Source organism: Lissotriton helveticus, chromosome 3_1 (genome assembly GCF_964261635.1).
Source record: "Lissotriton helveticus chromosome 3_1, aLisHel1.1, whole genome shotgun sequence".
Taxonomy (NCBI): Eukaryota; Metazoa; Chordata; class Amphibia; order Caudata; family Salamandridae; genus Lissotriton; species Lissotriton helveticus.
This window is the reverse complement of record NC_136061.1, coordinates 1,820,504,574-1,820,519,014: the sequence shown is the minus strand read 5'-3', so window position 1 is coordinate 1,820,519,014 and position 14,441 is coordinate 1,820,504,574. Positions and strand designations below refer to the sequence as shown.

The window sequence follows — 14,441 nt, the reverse complement described above, 5'->3', positions numbered from 1 at the left end:
TCCCACTACAGTGGCCTGATTAAGCACCTCAGCTCAGAGAGACGTATTACCTTTGCGGTGGCCACACCCGGCCTGTTCTTAAAATGAAAGCACCTTAAACCTTGTGTATGACTGGATACCCGTCCTCTCTCCAGTCCCCCACCATCACCGATCTTCCTCTCCCTTACAAATGCCTACCCTGCATTGCAGCCCCTGCTGCTTGGCAGCTGGCTGTAGGCAGTGCTAACATACTTAGGAAGCTTGGAAGCCCTTTGAAGGCGGCAGGTTATCTTTTCCACTACTTAGCTATCATAAAGATCTGAAAAAATAGATTTGACTTGAGTGTGTAAATTGCATTTGTGCTATTTAGTGAGGAGACCCTGGAACAAGGCAGTGCTGGCCTATTATGTATACATCTATAAATTATGTATTTGGTATTTCTATAGCGCGATTCTAGTCAAATGGCAGCAGAGCGCTTTCCATAGTCAACATCAAGCATTAAGTCAACGTGTAATAGAAGAGGAAGCCGGGTTGCAGACGGTTAATGCATTGTGATGCAGTGTTCCTTAAAGAAGTGAGTCTTCAACACTCTCCTAGAATGAAGCAGTGCTGGTGCAAATCTGAAGGATACCAGGATGTTATTCCAGCTTCTGGGTACATAGATGGAGACAGCCTACTGCCTTGTTTTTTCTATTTTACTCTTCTCGCTCTGAAATCTGATAGTACCTGGCTGTGGGTGTACTGAGAACCACCAGAGATGGCGAGCTTGTCTGTAAGATAAGGAGGGCATCGCATTGAGTAGTAAACACCGCCTTGTAGTCAGGGAAAGGGTGTGACCCAATATGACCTTACTTAGCAGTGGAAAAGTACTTGTAAAGGCTCTGGGAGTGCACGAGAAACGTCCCTCTTGCAGACAAACCAGGGATGATGTGCCTTACACCCTTATATTGTCTTGAGGAGTAGACAAGGAGACCAGGCTATTAAAAGTAGCAAGTCATCTGTTTAATTTGACACTACTACAGACAAGGGTGTAGAAGGGGCATGGATTTCAGATTTTTTTTTCTATGGAGGAACAAACATCGAATTGCCACTCTACGTTTTGTATAGGCATGCAGTGTGTACATACTGGACTGCTAACCTGCAGCAAAGAAAACTCTGCTTAGTAACTGCAGCGCCTCTTGTGTCACAGCAGAAAACCAAGCCCTGCCTAGCCTCGGTGGCGGCTTGTTAGATGGCTCTAATCCTTCCCAATTAACCTTTGACTCGCCGGGCTTTGAGATCACACCCCCTACACATTACAGTGGCGCTGCGGATATTGATTGCTTCATGGCAGGCCTTCCCCAAAGCGCCTTAGCCCCGCGCACCGGGGGCTGGCGAACGTCAATTTATCTGCTGGAGCCCACACAGGTTCCACGGAAGAAAGAGAGAGAAGCCCTCTTTACGAGAGCTTCATTATCACGGGTTCAGAGAGAGATTGCATCTTTTACAAGCTTCTGTCTGCTCTTTGTAGACAACCACACACCTCGTAATTGAGATGTTAGCATTCCTCTGGGACAGAAAGTGCAGCGGAAAAAACACCCCTGCCCGAGCCGTTTCCACAGGCCCTTCAGATGGTTGTTGCAAACTGCAAGCCACTTAGCCTCGTGTAAGCACCATAATCAGTTTAAGGCGGTGCTAAGAAGTGGCGAGCTTGGGATACGTGCACACTTGCGTGCTACGAAAGCGAGAAAGCCACTCCGGCCATCTGCCAATCACGTCTTCGAGGGAAGAATTAATAGAAAGCAAAGGTGAAAATTAGACACCAGGAAGCAGATGCGGGAGGCTGATGTCCAGCAGTGCTGTGCGATGACGGTAAATAATGTATATAAGTAGTTCCTTTTACCAGCCCTCATTAGCAGCAAGTGCCATGATCGGCTGCAGGGTCTCAGTCCCCCTCCCTAATCTTCTTTATCATGGATTGTCCTATAAGCTTCCTGGACCATCAAGCATCTAACCTCATTCTGTCTATATCTTCCGAGAGTGCGTGGTCTGTCAAGTCAGTGTGTGGGTCGTTTTTTGGCTGTTGGTGGGCCTTTTTTGTGATGTGGTGGGCCAGTTTTTAGTTTTGATTACCCTGACATTTCCAAGAACATTGCCTGCAGCAAGCACAAACGCTTGTAGTCTCCCACACCTTGCAAAACACTTTACGACATGTCTTCTGAAGTTCAAAACTGCCCTGATTTGTAAATGTGGGAACGTTTTTTAGCTAGCTGATTCAGTAATGGGGGCACTTTTATGATCCTGTCTGATGCCGCCATCTGTTCCTGCTCTATGCTTCCCTTTCCCAGGATCCATTCCATAGGACCTTTCAGAGGTGCTGCTCCATATACTCCAGCTTTCTATGTACTGCCTAATGGACCACCAAGCCCTTCTCTTTGCTTCCCCCATTCCCAGGCTTCGATCCATGGATACCAGGCTACATCTATTCTTCCCTTCCCCAAATTTCCTTCCAGGGGGCGAACAGGTTCTTCTCTTTGCCCCCTGTTCCAGATTGTAACACAGCTCTCATTGTGTAGAGACGCCTCATTATTCTGTGCCAAATCCTGCAGAGACTCATTCTTGGAGACATGTTATATACAGCTTGTGCTTTCACAGCCTCTCTACGCCAGGACAGATTTCTGGCCTATTTCTCTAATCCTAGATGTGTGGGGGGCCACAAGTGCTGGCCAAGTCCTGTAAACGAGTTCTGAAAACCAAGGACTAGTCAATAAAACAAACCCTGTATGCAGAGAACTCTTCTGTGCTTTCATTGCCAGCATAAAAAACAAAGCTGCTTGGCTTCAGCTTGTTCTATGACATAGAGGAGCCGGAGTATCAGTGTCCCTTTTACTGCAGTATGGGGGTCTTCTACAGTTTGGTATCACTCTTCAGGCACCAAGGGGCTGTCCCTGTACCTGTCAGCTCCTATGCATTGCTCCACCTCCTTTTAACACACAAAGGCTTCACCAGCACCCCTTAGGAAAAGAGAAACAGAGAGAGAGCGAGTGGGTGCATGGTTTTCCACAGGATGACAGTGATTGCCATCTGTACATGTTTTTAAATGATTTTATCTACTCTAGATCATATTGCAGCCTTACTCTCAGACACACAACAGATCTCATGTAGCAGCATATAGGGGCGTCTTCTTTAATCCGTTTATATAGGGAGACAAGCCGCAGTCTTGCGTTCAAACAACTATGCTCCAGGGTATTTGGGACCCCTATTTTTCACATGCAGACTTTATCATGGCCCCTGACACAAATATTGACAGATTTGTGATATTGATGGATTCGTGCATTTTTTAGATCTGTCTTCCTATTCCTCACTCTTTTGCTGTCTCATTCTCTCTTTTAGGGCTCTTTCAGAAGTCATTACCAGATCTCTGCAATCATTCTAGGACCGAATCTTCAGAGCTCCTCGGATCGAGGGTTACTGGTAGACCCATTACCTAGGAGAAGCTCCAAAGCTCAGCAGAAGCTCATTTTGTACGTTCCTGAAACTGATGATATTAGGGTGTTCAACAGCCCTGTTAACATGGAGACCAGCATTGAAAGGTCTCATGAAATCGCCACTATGGGTCATTTCCCACGTGTCCCTGTCTGCAAATGAAGACATTTCTTTAATATATGGGCACCTCTAAAGGAAATTATACCTAACCGGCTTTAGAACAAAACCCCCAATGGAAGCAGGACAGATTTGAACACAGCAAGAACATGTTAAGGAAACTAACTGGGCCTTTCATTGCACAGCAATACCAAGCTCACCCATTGCATTTAGGAGGCTGGGTACTGCCAGGCATGCTCTCTGGCACTTTGTGCAGGCCTTGGTTTGATGCTAGCCGTAAATTGGGTGTATTTACATGTCTCCATAGAGCTGTTGTATTTTTGGGAGAATATCTGAGACAAGGAGGATGAAGGATATAGCTCCATGCCCGTTCGATCATAGACCTGTGTTTGAGAGAACTCTTCCCGAGAGATCAGCCCTAGCAGTTGCCTGGAAACAATGCCTTGGTTGAGTTCTCTTATTTGTAGAACTCCTTAACTGAGGTGCCTTGTGCACAATAACGTGTACTAAGGTCACGTTCAGCTGGACAAAAAAAACTTAACAATTTCCCAAACTGTACAAGAACAGAGGTGTTATTGCAACAGTGGAATGTGTCTGGCTGCTTCTCTTTTGGAAACATTACTTGCTCTTGTGAAGAAAAAAGCTTTCAGTGCTGCAGAGGAGAGGGGGTGGAGGGCCTGGGTCCATGACCACAATAACAGGTCTTGAACCAAGAATATTTTCATTAGTTTACAGATTATGGCAATTAAGAAAAAAAACACTTTAAGTGTGTCTGTCAGGCCAATTGTGACATCACTGTTGTTGAGCTATAATTTGAGAGCTGCAGGGCTGATGTCAATGACTGGCTGTTGCCTGGCTTGGCCCTGCCTCCCGTGTCAGCTTCCAGCTCTTGTGTTTCTGCTCTCATGAGGTGAGTGTCCCGCACAGAGAACCATTTCGCATGGATGTGATCAGGCAGGGGGCGGGGGAGGGAGGGAGGCCGGGGCGACTGAGGCTGACTTCACTGGAGATCTGTGTTTGATCAAAATTGTTTGCTTGGGGAACTTTAGCCTTTGCACAACCTGCCAGAGGGGTTAATGGAATCAACTTGTTACTTGCAAATGTACACGCATTTTATTTAACTCTTTCTTCTCTGTTTGGAAAGTATCAAGACTGCCAGCAAAAAAAGGAACAGGGAAGAGGGTCATAGACTTCTTTGACAAACTCACCACTGTTTCTATCAGTTACATCCTGCACTACCTATTAGTGCAACAGGCTATTCAAAAAAACAAATCCTCGACTGCTTTGGGAGGGGGCGCGATTTTACCCATCTGACCCTTGGCTCTTTCTACTCCAAATACATGAAGCTTACTACTTACTTTCACCCTTCGCAGCCTGCATCATTTGACTGTTGTCAATAAATCCCAGTAGATCAAAAGTCAAGCTCTTTCCACAAACCTTCATTGTACTGACAGAGAGCAGTCTACATATCCCTTAGTCACTCTTTGACTCTCAGGGGGGTTAATGACAATTCATCGAGCCATTGCTTAAGAAACCTTACTATATCCAGTCCTATGGAAGGCCTACTGAATCACTCCGAAGTATTCATACCCTGTCTCTTGGAAATCCCTCTCCCTCCCCACACCCTTCTGCCTGTCACTTAGAGAGTTTGGTTGTTCCAAAACCCCATAACAGTGACAGAGTGTCAAACACTGCTTTCTTTATTTATTATTAATTAGAGGTTCTGTGCCTAAGCTCGATGGTTCAGGGTTTCTAGATGGACTCTCCCCAACACGTCCAGTCGATCAAACACTGAAAAATTCTTAACATCTATTCTTGAGTGTTTCAATCTTCAACTGTTGCGTCATTAGGAGTTTTAAATTCAAAATAGAGAAAAAAAGACAATCTACTCCAAATCCCCCTCCGTGTAACCCCCATATGAGTTCTGTACCAGTGAGAGGGCACTTCCCTACCTTATTTCTCCAGAGTCTTGGGGTGACCTGCTCCTGGTGGATGGCTTTTATTCTGCTTTCCCTCTCATCTCCCTCTGACCAGCTGCGGCTGCTGTTCCCACATGGGTACCCCATAGTTTCCCCCGTTCAGGGCAATCTCAGTACATATATGCCCTAGTGTTCCCTCTGTCCCACGCCATGGGAGGGGGTGGGGTGGTCCCTTTAAAATGTAACAACATCCCTTGCAGCCAGAGTCCCAGGCATATGGACCTCACAATGGATTTTACTAACTGCTCATTATCATCAAGGATATGAATTTCAGAAATAAATTACACCCTGGGCTTTCACAGCCATGCTCTTTGGGGTGGTAATGTGTTTTAGTTCAATTTTATGGAAATTAACATTTGTGGCTTAGCTTAATTTTTTTCCGGATGTAACACATTTGCCAGAGCGTACTCTACAAGACCCCCTGTATCTCAGGCACACCACAAAGATCTGCTTCAGAGTCGCCAATGGTGGGGCCTTTAAACATTTGTGATCATCTATCACTTCAGAACGAAGGCAACTTGCGCATCTCCCAACTGTGATGTCAGCCAGAGCAGGCTAGCGAGCGCTTATATTACCTGCTCACTACTCCCTTTAAAGAAGAACTTCAAGAGTACAGCAGTGATGCAGGGTCTCTTCCTCTAGAGTCTAGACTACCCGTCTACAGCCCCATCAACACCCTTTCACAAAGTAGTCTTGGATTACGTGAAAAGTGTTGACTAAAAGCATAGTTTGATTAAAGAAATGCATTATCCCACTGCGTGTGTATTGTTGGAAGATTGGGGAATATAAGCAAAGGTTAGAGTATGTATTTACGGATGGACTCTTTAGAGGACAGGTTTCAGTAGTAGTGTTTTAGGTCAACATTGTACTTGTGGGTGTGTGTACTATAAGAAAATAATGTCACATTAGAGAACGCAGTTGAGTAGTTGTGAATTAGCTTGTATTTGAGTAGTAGTGCTGAGGCGTACCTATTTGGGCAGAGGTTCTTAAGAAAGGGTTGGTTTACATCAAACTATGTATTTAGCGTGGGTGTTTTAGTAGATGTACTATAAGTCATGGGTCGGGCCAATTAGAGTACATGTGTGAGAGACGGTCCAGTGGATATGTTTTTTCTTCCAGTACACTGCGTTTGAATAGAACTGCTGTTGTAAATAGTTCAGGATTGGATAAATTACAAATTGTGTTTTGGTAATGGTGTTTGAGACCAGCATTGAGTTTATTGCTTTATATACTTTGGTATAAGGTGAGAATGTGATATAGTTCTGGAGTGAGAGCCCTTCCATTGATCGGGTGTGTTTACGGATACAGAAGGATAGAACTTTTTATTGTTACAGTCTAACTGTCAGTGGTGTTTGTCCTGGTTCACATTTTAACTCCTTCTGTACTTGTATTCACTTTATGGTGGGCATGGTTCAACAGTCAGAAGGGGACCTACTCACCCTTGAGCAGTCACGTTTTTTTTCCTACTTTTTGCTGTGCTCGCATATTGCTGCCATCTTTGTCTGTGGTCACATAGCCATTCACTATATATACATAGTAAATAATAAAAAGTATTCCCAACCACAGTGCAGTTTGTTGTTGTATTGTAAGGACCCAGGGCAGAGCCTGATTGTATTCTACATCATAGGCATATTGATTGAGATGTTCAAAAGACTGCCCCTGTGAAATGACTTTTACTTCAGAATTACAAAATACAGAGTGTAAGACCTGTGTATGTTTCAAAGTAGTTTATCATCATGACGAAGGAGGATGTTTATGTAATGTTTCTAGGACTGTTTACTGTTCAGCTTGCCTGGATAGTGTAGAAAGATTCTGGGGTGTCAAAGGAGAAACTTGTCAATAAAGCGGTCAGCATATCTTGAGTGGAGTGATTGGACGATCTCCACATACTTGGTTGGGTGTTGACTGTTTTGCCCAAGTACTTAAAGAAATGGACCCTGAATCCAAAAGCACCTTACAACATAAGTATTTGGATCCTACGTAACAAAGTACCTTGGAGCCAGGTAATAAGTAGATTCCCTGATGCCTCTTTTCTCTTTACTATTTCAGTGCATTGTGTTCTAACTTAATATCCATTTTTTGAATTGAAAACAGGCCCCAGTCCTTTGTCGCATTGTTAGAGGGCTGCGGCCTAAGTCAAACATAGGTAGTGATCACCCGTTTCGGATTATTCCGAGAACACAAATGTTCGTGAATGCGGACATCAACCCCTCATCTCGTAATTGGAGCCTGGCCAAATGCAAACAAACTCTGGTGATAGAATACGAGGAAAATGTTGCAACTGTGTGCTTTAAACGTAATCATTCCATTGGGATGGTCTCGCTAGAGGGAGTGAACAACACTCATTGGAGGGACAGGTCGGGCTGTGGAGAGAGAGATGTATGTTAGAAACTGAGGTTCTTGCAACACTAGTTTCTTCCATGGGGGTGTGGGTCAGTGGAGATATGTTGATAACACATACTTGAGCGGTGAAAAGATGCCCATGGAGCAGACTGATGCTGTGAGGGAGTTCACTGGGGAAAGATGTTTGAGAGATATACTATGGATGTGGTTCAGGATGGGCTTTAGAGAGATGCTCAGGCGGAACACGACCTTTGAAGACCTATCCATGGTGTGTTAGGAGTAGGGCTGTGTAGGGAAGTTAGGGGCAATGCAAGTGGCCGTGGGATATTAACAGGCCAAGTTTAGCTCCTGGAGAGATGGTCACAGTACAGAAGGCTCGGAAGAGATGTCCAAGCACTCTATGGGCTGTAGAGGGATGTTCAATGGACAGGCTAAGCTTGTGGAGAAATGTTCAATGGACAAGCTAAGTTTGTGGAGAGATGCTCATGGGAGAGGTGGAGGCTTTGGAAAGATGTAAATGGGAGAAGCTGAACTTGCTGAGACAAGTTCAGAGTATACAGAGACTTGGAAGAGGTCTTCGTGGGAATTGTGAACCCCTTCCATGCTCATGACGATCCCAGGTCGCCATGAGGCACAGTGGAGCTGTGCTCATGATGATCTGGGCTGGTCATAATTGCCGTGGCGCACCCATGCGCGATTGATTCCCCGCCTGTGCGGGAGACTTAATCAGTGGACGGGGCTGTGACGAGCCCAGCTCGTCATGAGCACAGCTCTACTGTGACTCATGGGCTCGCCAGGAGCACCGCGGTGCCCCCCCCCTTTCCCCCTGCACCGTGGGGGAATTACCCCCACGGCAAAGGGATTAAAGGGGGAGACTGAATCAGAACTGAGAGACGTTCATGTGGCAAGGGCTGATGAGACCTGCTGCTTGAACTGGCTGGGCTTAGGTAGAGATGGTCGAGGAAGACAGAACATGCTTCCAGGCAGGGCTTTAAGTGGGCCGGGTCGCACCGGTGCTGAGCACCGGCAGTTTTTTAAAGGAGGCCTCGAAACGGGTCTCTATCGGGCTCTGTTTTGTGCCCTGGCACAGGCGGTCCGTTTTTTTTCCGGACTGCAGTGACAGCAGACACCTGGATGTGCGCGTGCTCACAGTGCTCACTTCTCACTAGTGGAGAAGTTACTGCATGACTTCATGCCTGGTGAGCGTTGTAGCGAAGGGAAATCCTTTAAAGAGAGTCATTTTCTCTCTGTATTTCCCTTCTTTTTGAAATTCAGGATCAGCAACAGCATCGTGGTGTCATCAAGGCTTTAGTGGAAGCGTTTTCAATATTATATACAGGCCAAAGTTGCTGAGTATTTATCTTATGAAACTAACTACCATTGACAAAGCCAATAGTCCTGACGTGTTGTAGGTATGATGTTTCTTGGTGTATCATATATCTATGCAATGACCGAAACAGCAAAATACAAGTCGTGCGGCACACTATGCTAAGCACAGATTTTTAGCTTATGTGTTTTAAGCCACATCCCTAATTACAGTGGCCTCACCCTTTTGAGAAACCCCCCTGTATTTTAATCCCACATAAAGCCCTGCTTCCAGGGAAGGGGCTGTGGAAAGATTTGCATTCAGAGGGCTGGAGAGGTGGTCCAAAAAGCAGAATGTTCTAGAAAGAGTGGGTGCCCTTGGGACGGCAGGTTAGGTTGTTGATATAGATTCTGTTATCGGTAATGGACTAGCTTCCTTATTGTGACCTCTGCAGCGTCTGGTTCTCGCCACTGCCCTCGGGCCCCGAGTGTTTATCGGCCGTGGGCACAAACGTCAGCTCGCATTCGGCCCAACCATTCTACACTCTGGGTGCTTCTGCAGAAAAATATTTCCAAGCCAGACACTGTAGCTCATTCACCCAGAACAATTTACTGTAAGGCGAATAATCTGGGAAATGGCAAACAGTCTTACCCAAAAGAATAGACACAAGAAAAACAAATATAAAGGCCTGGTGCAGACATCCGACTCGCGCGTTCGTTCACGCTGGGCAGACTTGTTTTTCTGAGGAAAAGTCCATTCCTCCGGGACAGGGGTGTGATGCAGTGTTCTCCAGGCCGCCTCTCATTGGTTCCCTCAATCCCCCTCTCTCCTTTTTCTCAACCCCCGTTCACCTCCCCCATCGCTCGCACAAGCGACAGGACCAGTGGATTCCATCCCACTTATGCAGAAAGCGGAATCAGGCTGAAAGTGAAACACAATAACAGCGAACTGAATTTTTCAACTTTTTTTCCCTCTAAAAGATAGCTTGATCACGGACGCATGCCACCATCGAGAAACGCACGCCAGGCAGAGGGTGTCGGGCCCCTAAGGGCTTCGGTCGAGAGGTCCCAGAGGTCGAGTGCAGAGAAGGGCGCCTAGGGATACACTTCTCACCTAATCTCTAGAAAACAACTCGCCTGTTTCTTCAACACCACAACAGATAAAGGGTCGCTCGTTAGTACTTGCACAAACACTGTTTAAAGAGCAGGCAGTGAGAACATTTTACAAGGTAGGCGACTCCAAGGCCACTTAGTGAAAAGGGCAATTCCCCATTTCATCACGAAAGACTAGGCCTCCAAGCTGCACTGTAAACTGGCAGCAAGTGGAGTCTACAGAAAGCTAGACAACGGGCACAGTGCATGGCGTAAGGTTTGCCCGATGGTAGTGGTACTTGAGAAAAAAGTGAGAGTTCGTGCCACGAAAAAAGAGTTGAGTGACAGGGCCCCGCATGCCGGCATAGAAAACCTTCGACCGTCTGGCCAGTCCTGCAGTGAGACTGGCCCAGGGTTTGGACTGCACTTTTGGCATCCAAAATCGCGTGCCGGCAGGAGGGGGCCACCGAAAGACAAAGTGAAACGCTGGCTCTGTCCGAGAGTCGAGACTGGGACGTTTGCTCGCGTTGTCGACCTCGAGTATACACAAATTGAGTCTCCCCTCAAGCGACTGAATTCGGCAACTTGCAAAGGAAGCCAGCGCCGGGAATTTTAACACTTTGTACTATCTTACCCGCTATGAGGTGACGCGCTGGTCTCAGACCCCTCAATACATCCTGCGACATCTGTTACGAAAGCGAAGAGTTACGCAAACGTGAGGACATCACATCACCGCCGCTGTCCCACCAGATCTGCCGAGTCAGCAGAAAATCAGCCCCACTGCCCCTTCTAGGCTCCTCCCTGCATTGTTTACAAGATGCGACGGGTGCAAGCGGCAGCCCCGCACGAAAGAAGAGGAGGTCAGTAAACAAGAGCTCTGCAGTGAACGAAGCAGGGGGCAGGTAGAGGCAGCGCAGCGAAGGGGGGTCAGTGGTGTGTTTCTGTGCGCTACACTTTTACACCGAGCTGGGCAATATGCCGACTGTCGCCCTGTCTTGTTTTGCCGCTTACGTTTTTGCCCACATGACTGTGCCATTGGCGCTTGGCCTACCTCTAAGGTATCCACACGCCTGCAGATTTGGAGGCAGGGGGTCTTCCTAGGGCCACGCATTTTATTCATATTGGACAGAGGGATTCGAGTCACACACTGACAACCCGTATTTCATAAGCAAGACAGTTTTGGGCAGTTTTCGCGGGTCCTGTAAAGATAATTCATTGGAGCAGTGAGATACGGAGTTGGACATAAACATGCTCTACATACCCTCGCCCCCCTCCCGCACGCATACCAACCCCTGGAGTCTGAAAGTAAGTTTAAGGGTCTATGCCCATCTGGTGTCCATGAAACATAACTAGTAGCGCCCTTCCCCCAACGCTTCTCAACAACAGGAAGTATGGGTGGCCTCAGCGAAACCATTGGAGGAGCGCCGCTAGTCGCACCATGCTCCTTGCTCACACACAACTAGACTGTCCCCTCCCCCCACACATCAGTTATGTACACTTTATTGGGCTCATGTGGATATGGGAATGGTGGCAGTTTTTTTCATGGTGATATAGCGTGACCTTGACCCGAAGGCATTAGAGCGCTTTACAAGTGAGCCAGACTTGTTACAGATTTTTTTAGGGTCGGGGAGATTAAGTGATTTGCTCAGACTCGCAGGATGTTGAGCCGAAGCTGGGATTTGAAGCGACCCCCCCAGTTCCAAAGTCGGAATTCCATAATAAAGCGAAATATTATATACCCCAGTGTGACCTAAAAGCATACAGGGTCAATCAAACGAAGTTCTCGTTTCACTTAAAAAGTAGACTAATTTGTCAGCAGTTTCTGGAGCAGGCGTTTCTCTGCCGTTATTCCTTTTTTTTGTCTTTTTGTTTTTCACTTTCCCCCCTACTATGATTCTCTCTCAGGCAGATTACTGTATTAGCACTAGCTTGTAGTGCGGGGGCCCCCTAGCCGTGAAATTAGATAACTGCAACCCGTTTTCCCTTATTACGATATAATGTACCGAGGAAGAACTGCCCGGGCAAGCAGCCTTCTGAGGACAGAGAGGCCGGGGATAGCTTTTGAAACCAATTCTGTTTGCAAACAGTTAAGTAGCGTGCTCCTCCTAATGTACCCTAAAATAATTCTGTTTGGCAGGCATGGAAATAGATCTGGGGAGGGGTCATTGGGGCTCACGAAAGGATGGGGTGTGTAGGTTAAGATGCGAAATATTAAATCAAGCAAAACTTCCACAAATTGTGTCAACCATGGCAGACCCATTCGGTCGCTGATCTCCCCGCATTTGTAACACTTAGAAGAAACGACATCTGAAATTCTGGATATAAGTTTCAAACTCAAGTTGTTCTTACACGCATGCTCCTGTACGTTCACCTGCGATCTCCCTAAAAACGTTTCTGTCCCCACTGCTGAGTATTTCCCTGCTGTGTTTTATCCCAGTAAATTGCCGTTCCCCCAAACGTCTTCGATGAGCACCGAATCTCTCTTTAAAACAAATAGCATACTGCTTTCAGGAGCAAAAACACAGCAAATCACATGTAGCCCATTGACACCTTCAGTCAAGGAGCTGCACTGTACACACCGCTCCATATATTCACCATTTGAGCACTGAAGAGGCCAGGCTGCGCAAGTCCCCAGGTGACTCACGATTGAAGGCCTCTCTGTCATCACACAAGTGAAGTCACTCAACAACTTTGGAGTACTGACTCCGCAAGGCACGCACTCATACATATGCTGACCACTAATTAAATCTTTACTGTATGATTACCTAAAATGGTTTACAAAAGCAATAGCATAAAAAAGGCACAGAGTATAAAAATATAAAAAAAGTATGTAAGTTATTCCATAAGGTGACGCCGTATAACAGTGTGAAGTGTCACTCTGACCACCGAAGCACATACCCCACAGTAGCCTGTCTCGTAATTGTTCCAATATCACCAGCTAGTAATATCCACACGCGAATCACAAGGTTGCACGTCTGAAACCTCGTGCAGTCGGCATATCTCTGCAGCAGGCGCTGAACTCACGGAGCTGTCTGCAAGCCCCGCTCAATACCCCAAAGCCATCGAGCCTTTAGCCTTTCTTTACCACTTTCCCTTTCCCAGATCGTAACCCACAGGTCCTGTCCGCCCACAGTGCTGCCCGGCGTCGCTGCTTCCTCCTTACCTTGAGAGCTGTAACCCCAGGCTGCCGGCAGGGTTGTGCTGTGTGCTTTGGTCGGCTGCAGCTGACTTCACGACAGCGCACTGGTCCCGTAGCGTGCATCTCACCGGTTGTATTTTTTATTGCAGTTTAAGGTTATTGAAAGAGAGAGAGCTGTCTGCCGGTTTTAGTTTTTTCTTTGAAAGTGCTTTTATTCCACCCCAGTTGGTCTTTATTGCTGTTCTTTGCTGGCTTGGAGGCTCCCGGGATGACTTTCGTTTTTATGAAAGAAAAGTGAGTCCCAGCAGGCAGCAGCGGCGCTCTCTCATTGGGCTGCTCCAGACGTGAGGGAGACAGACTGGAGCGGCTGCTCGGTTCCGCTTTTATACTCACCAAGTGAGAGTCTCACCCTCCCCGGCACCTCCCCTTTCCAAAAAAGGAATGACTTTCCAATAATAAAAAAAAAGACTTGCGCTACGATGTACAGTGCCTGGCGTTGCTTGGGCATGTTTTTTCTAGGATTCGTCTCTTCTTCTCGGGACGTACATGTATTAACCGCCTTATCAAGATTTAAAAAAAAAAGGGATTGGATCTACATCGACAGTGACTCTTTTTCAAACAAAAATGGCTTTTAACTGAGAGCTGGGACTCATAAAAGTAGCCAATTTTCCATGCTTGGCAGGAAAGATTATTTTCACCTGGATTTAGATCTCCGTGGGCATGCCTGTGGTTGGAGAGACTATGCTATGTCATTTTCAGTTCAAGACAAGTCAATTCATACCGTGCTGGGGATTTAGAACATGTGATAACAACATAGGCATTGCAACCTTATGTTGCGTTCTATGTTTTGTTGTGTTAAGTTAGTGCATGACATAATGTGGTATAATATGGCAGGCTTTTACAGTATGGTATAATGTCCTATGTCCAGTGCTTTAAATGGGAACAAATAAGTGTAGGTACTCATTAAAATGAGCTACAGTTGTAGTGAGTGGGCGGGGCTGGGTGGAGCTAGGGGCGGGGCT

The 14,441-nt window shown here is 46.6% G+C and overlaps 1 protein-coding gene across 2 annotated transcripts in view; it reads right to left on the bottom strand.

The window, feature by feature from the left end:
* The window catches only part of IGF2 (insulin like growth factor 2), a 30,835-nt gene extending 17,047 nt beyond the window's left edge, over positions 1-13,788 (bottom strand). Inside the window, exon 1 of one of the 2 annotated variants that reach the window (XM_078682737.1) lies at positions 13,444-13,788. In XM_078682737.1, the coding sequence (XP_078538863.1) occupies positions 13,444-13,542 (99 nt within the window). In that variant the 5' untranslated portion in view covers positions 13,543-13,788. Of the gene's footprint in view, positions 1-10,914; positions 11,035-13,443 lie in introns of those variants that run through there. The other variant, XM_078682738.1, reaches the window with a different exon arrangement.
* Between the last annotated feature and the right edge of the window lie 653 nt (positions 13,789-14,441).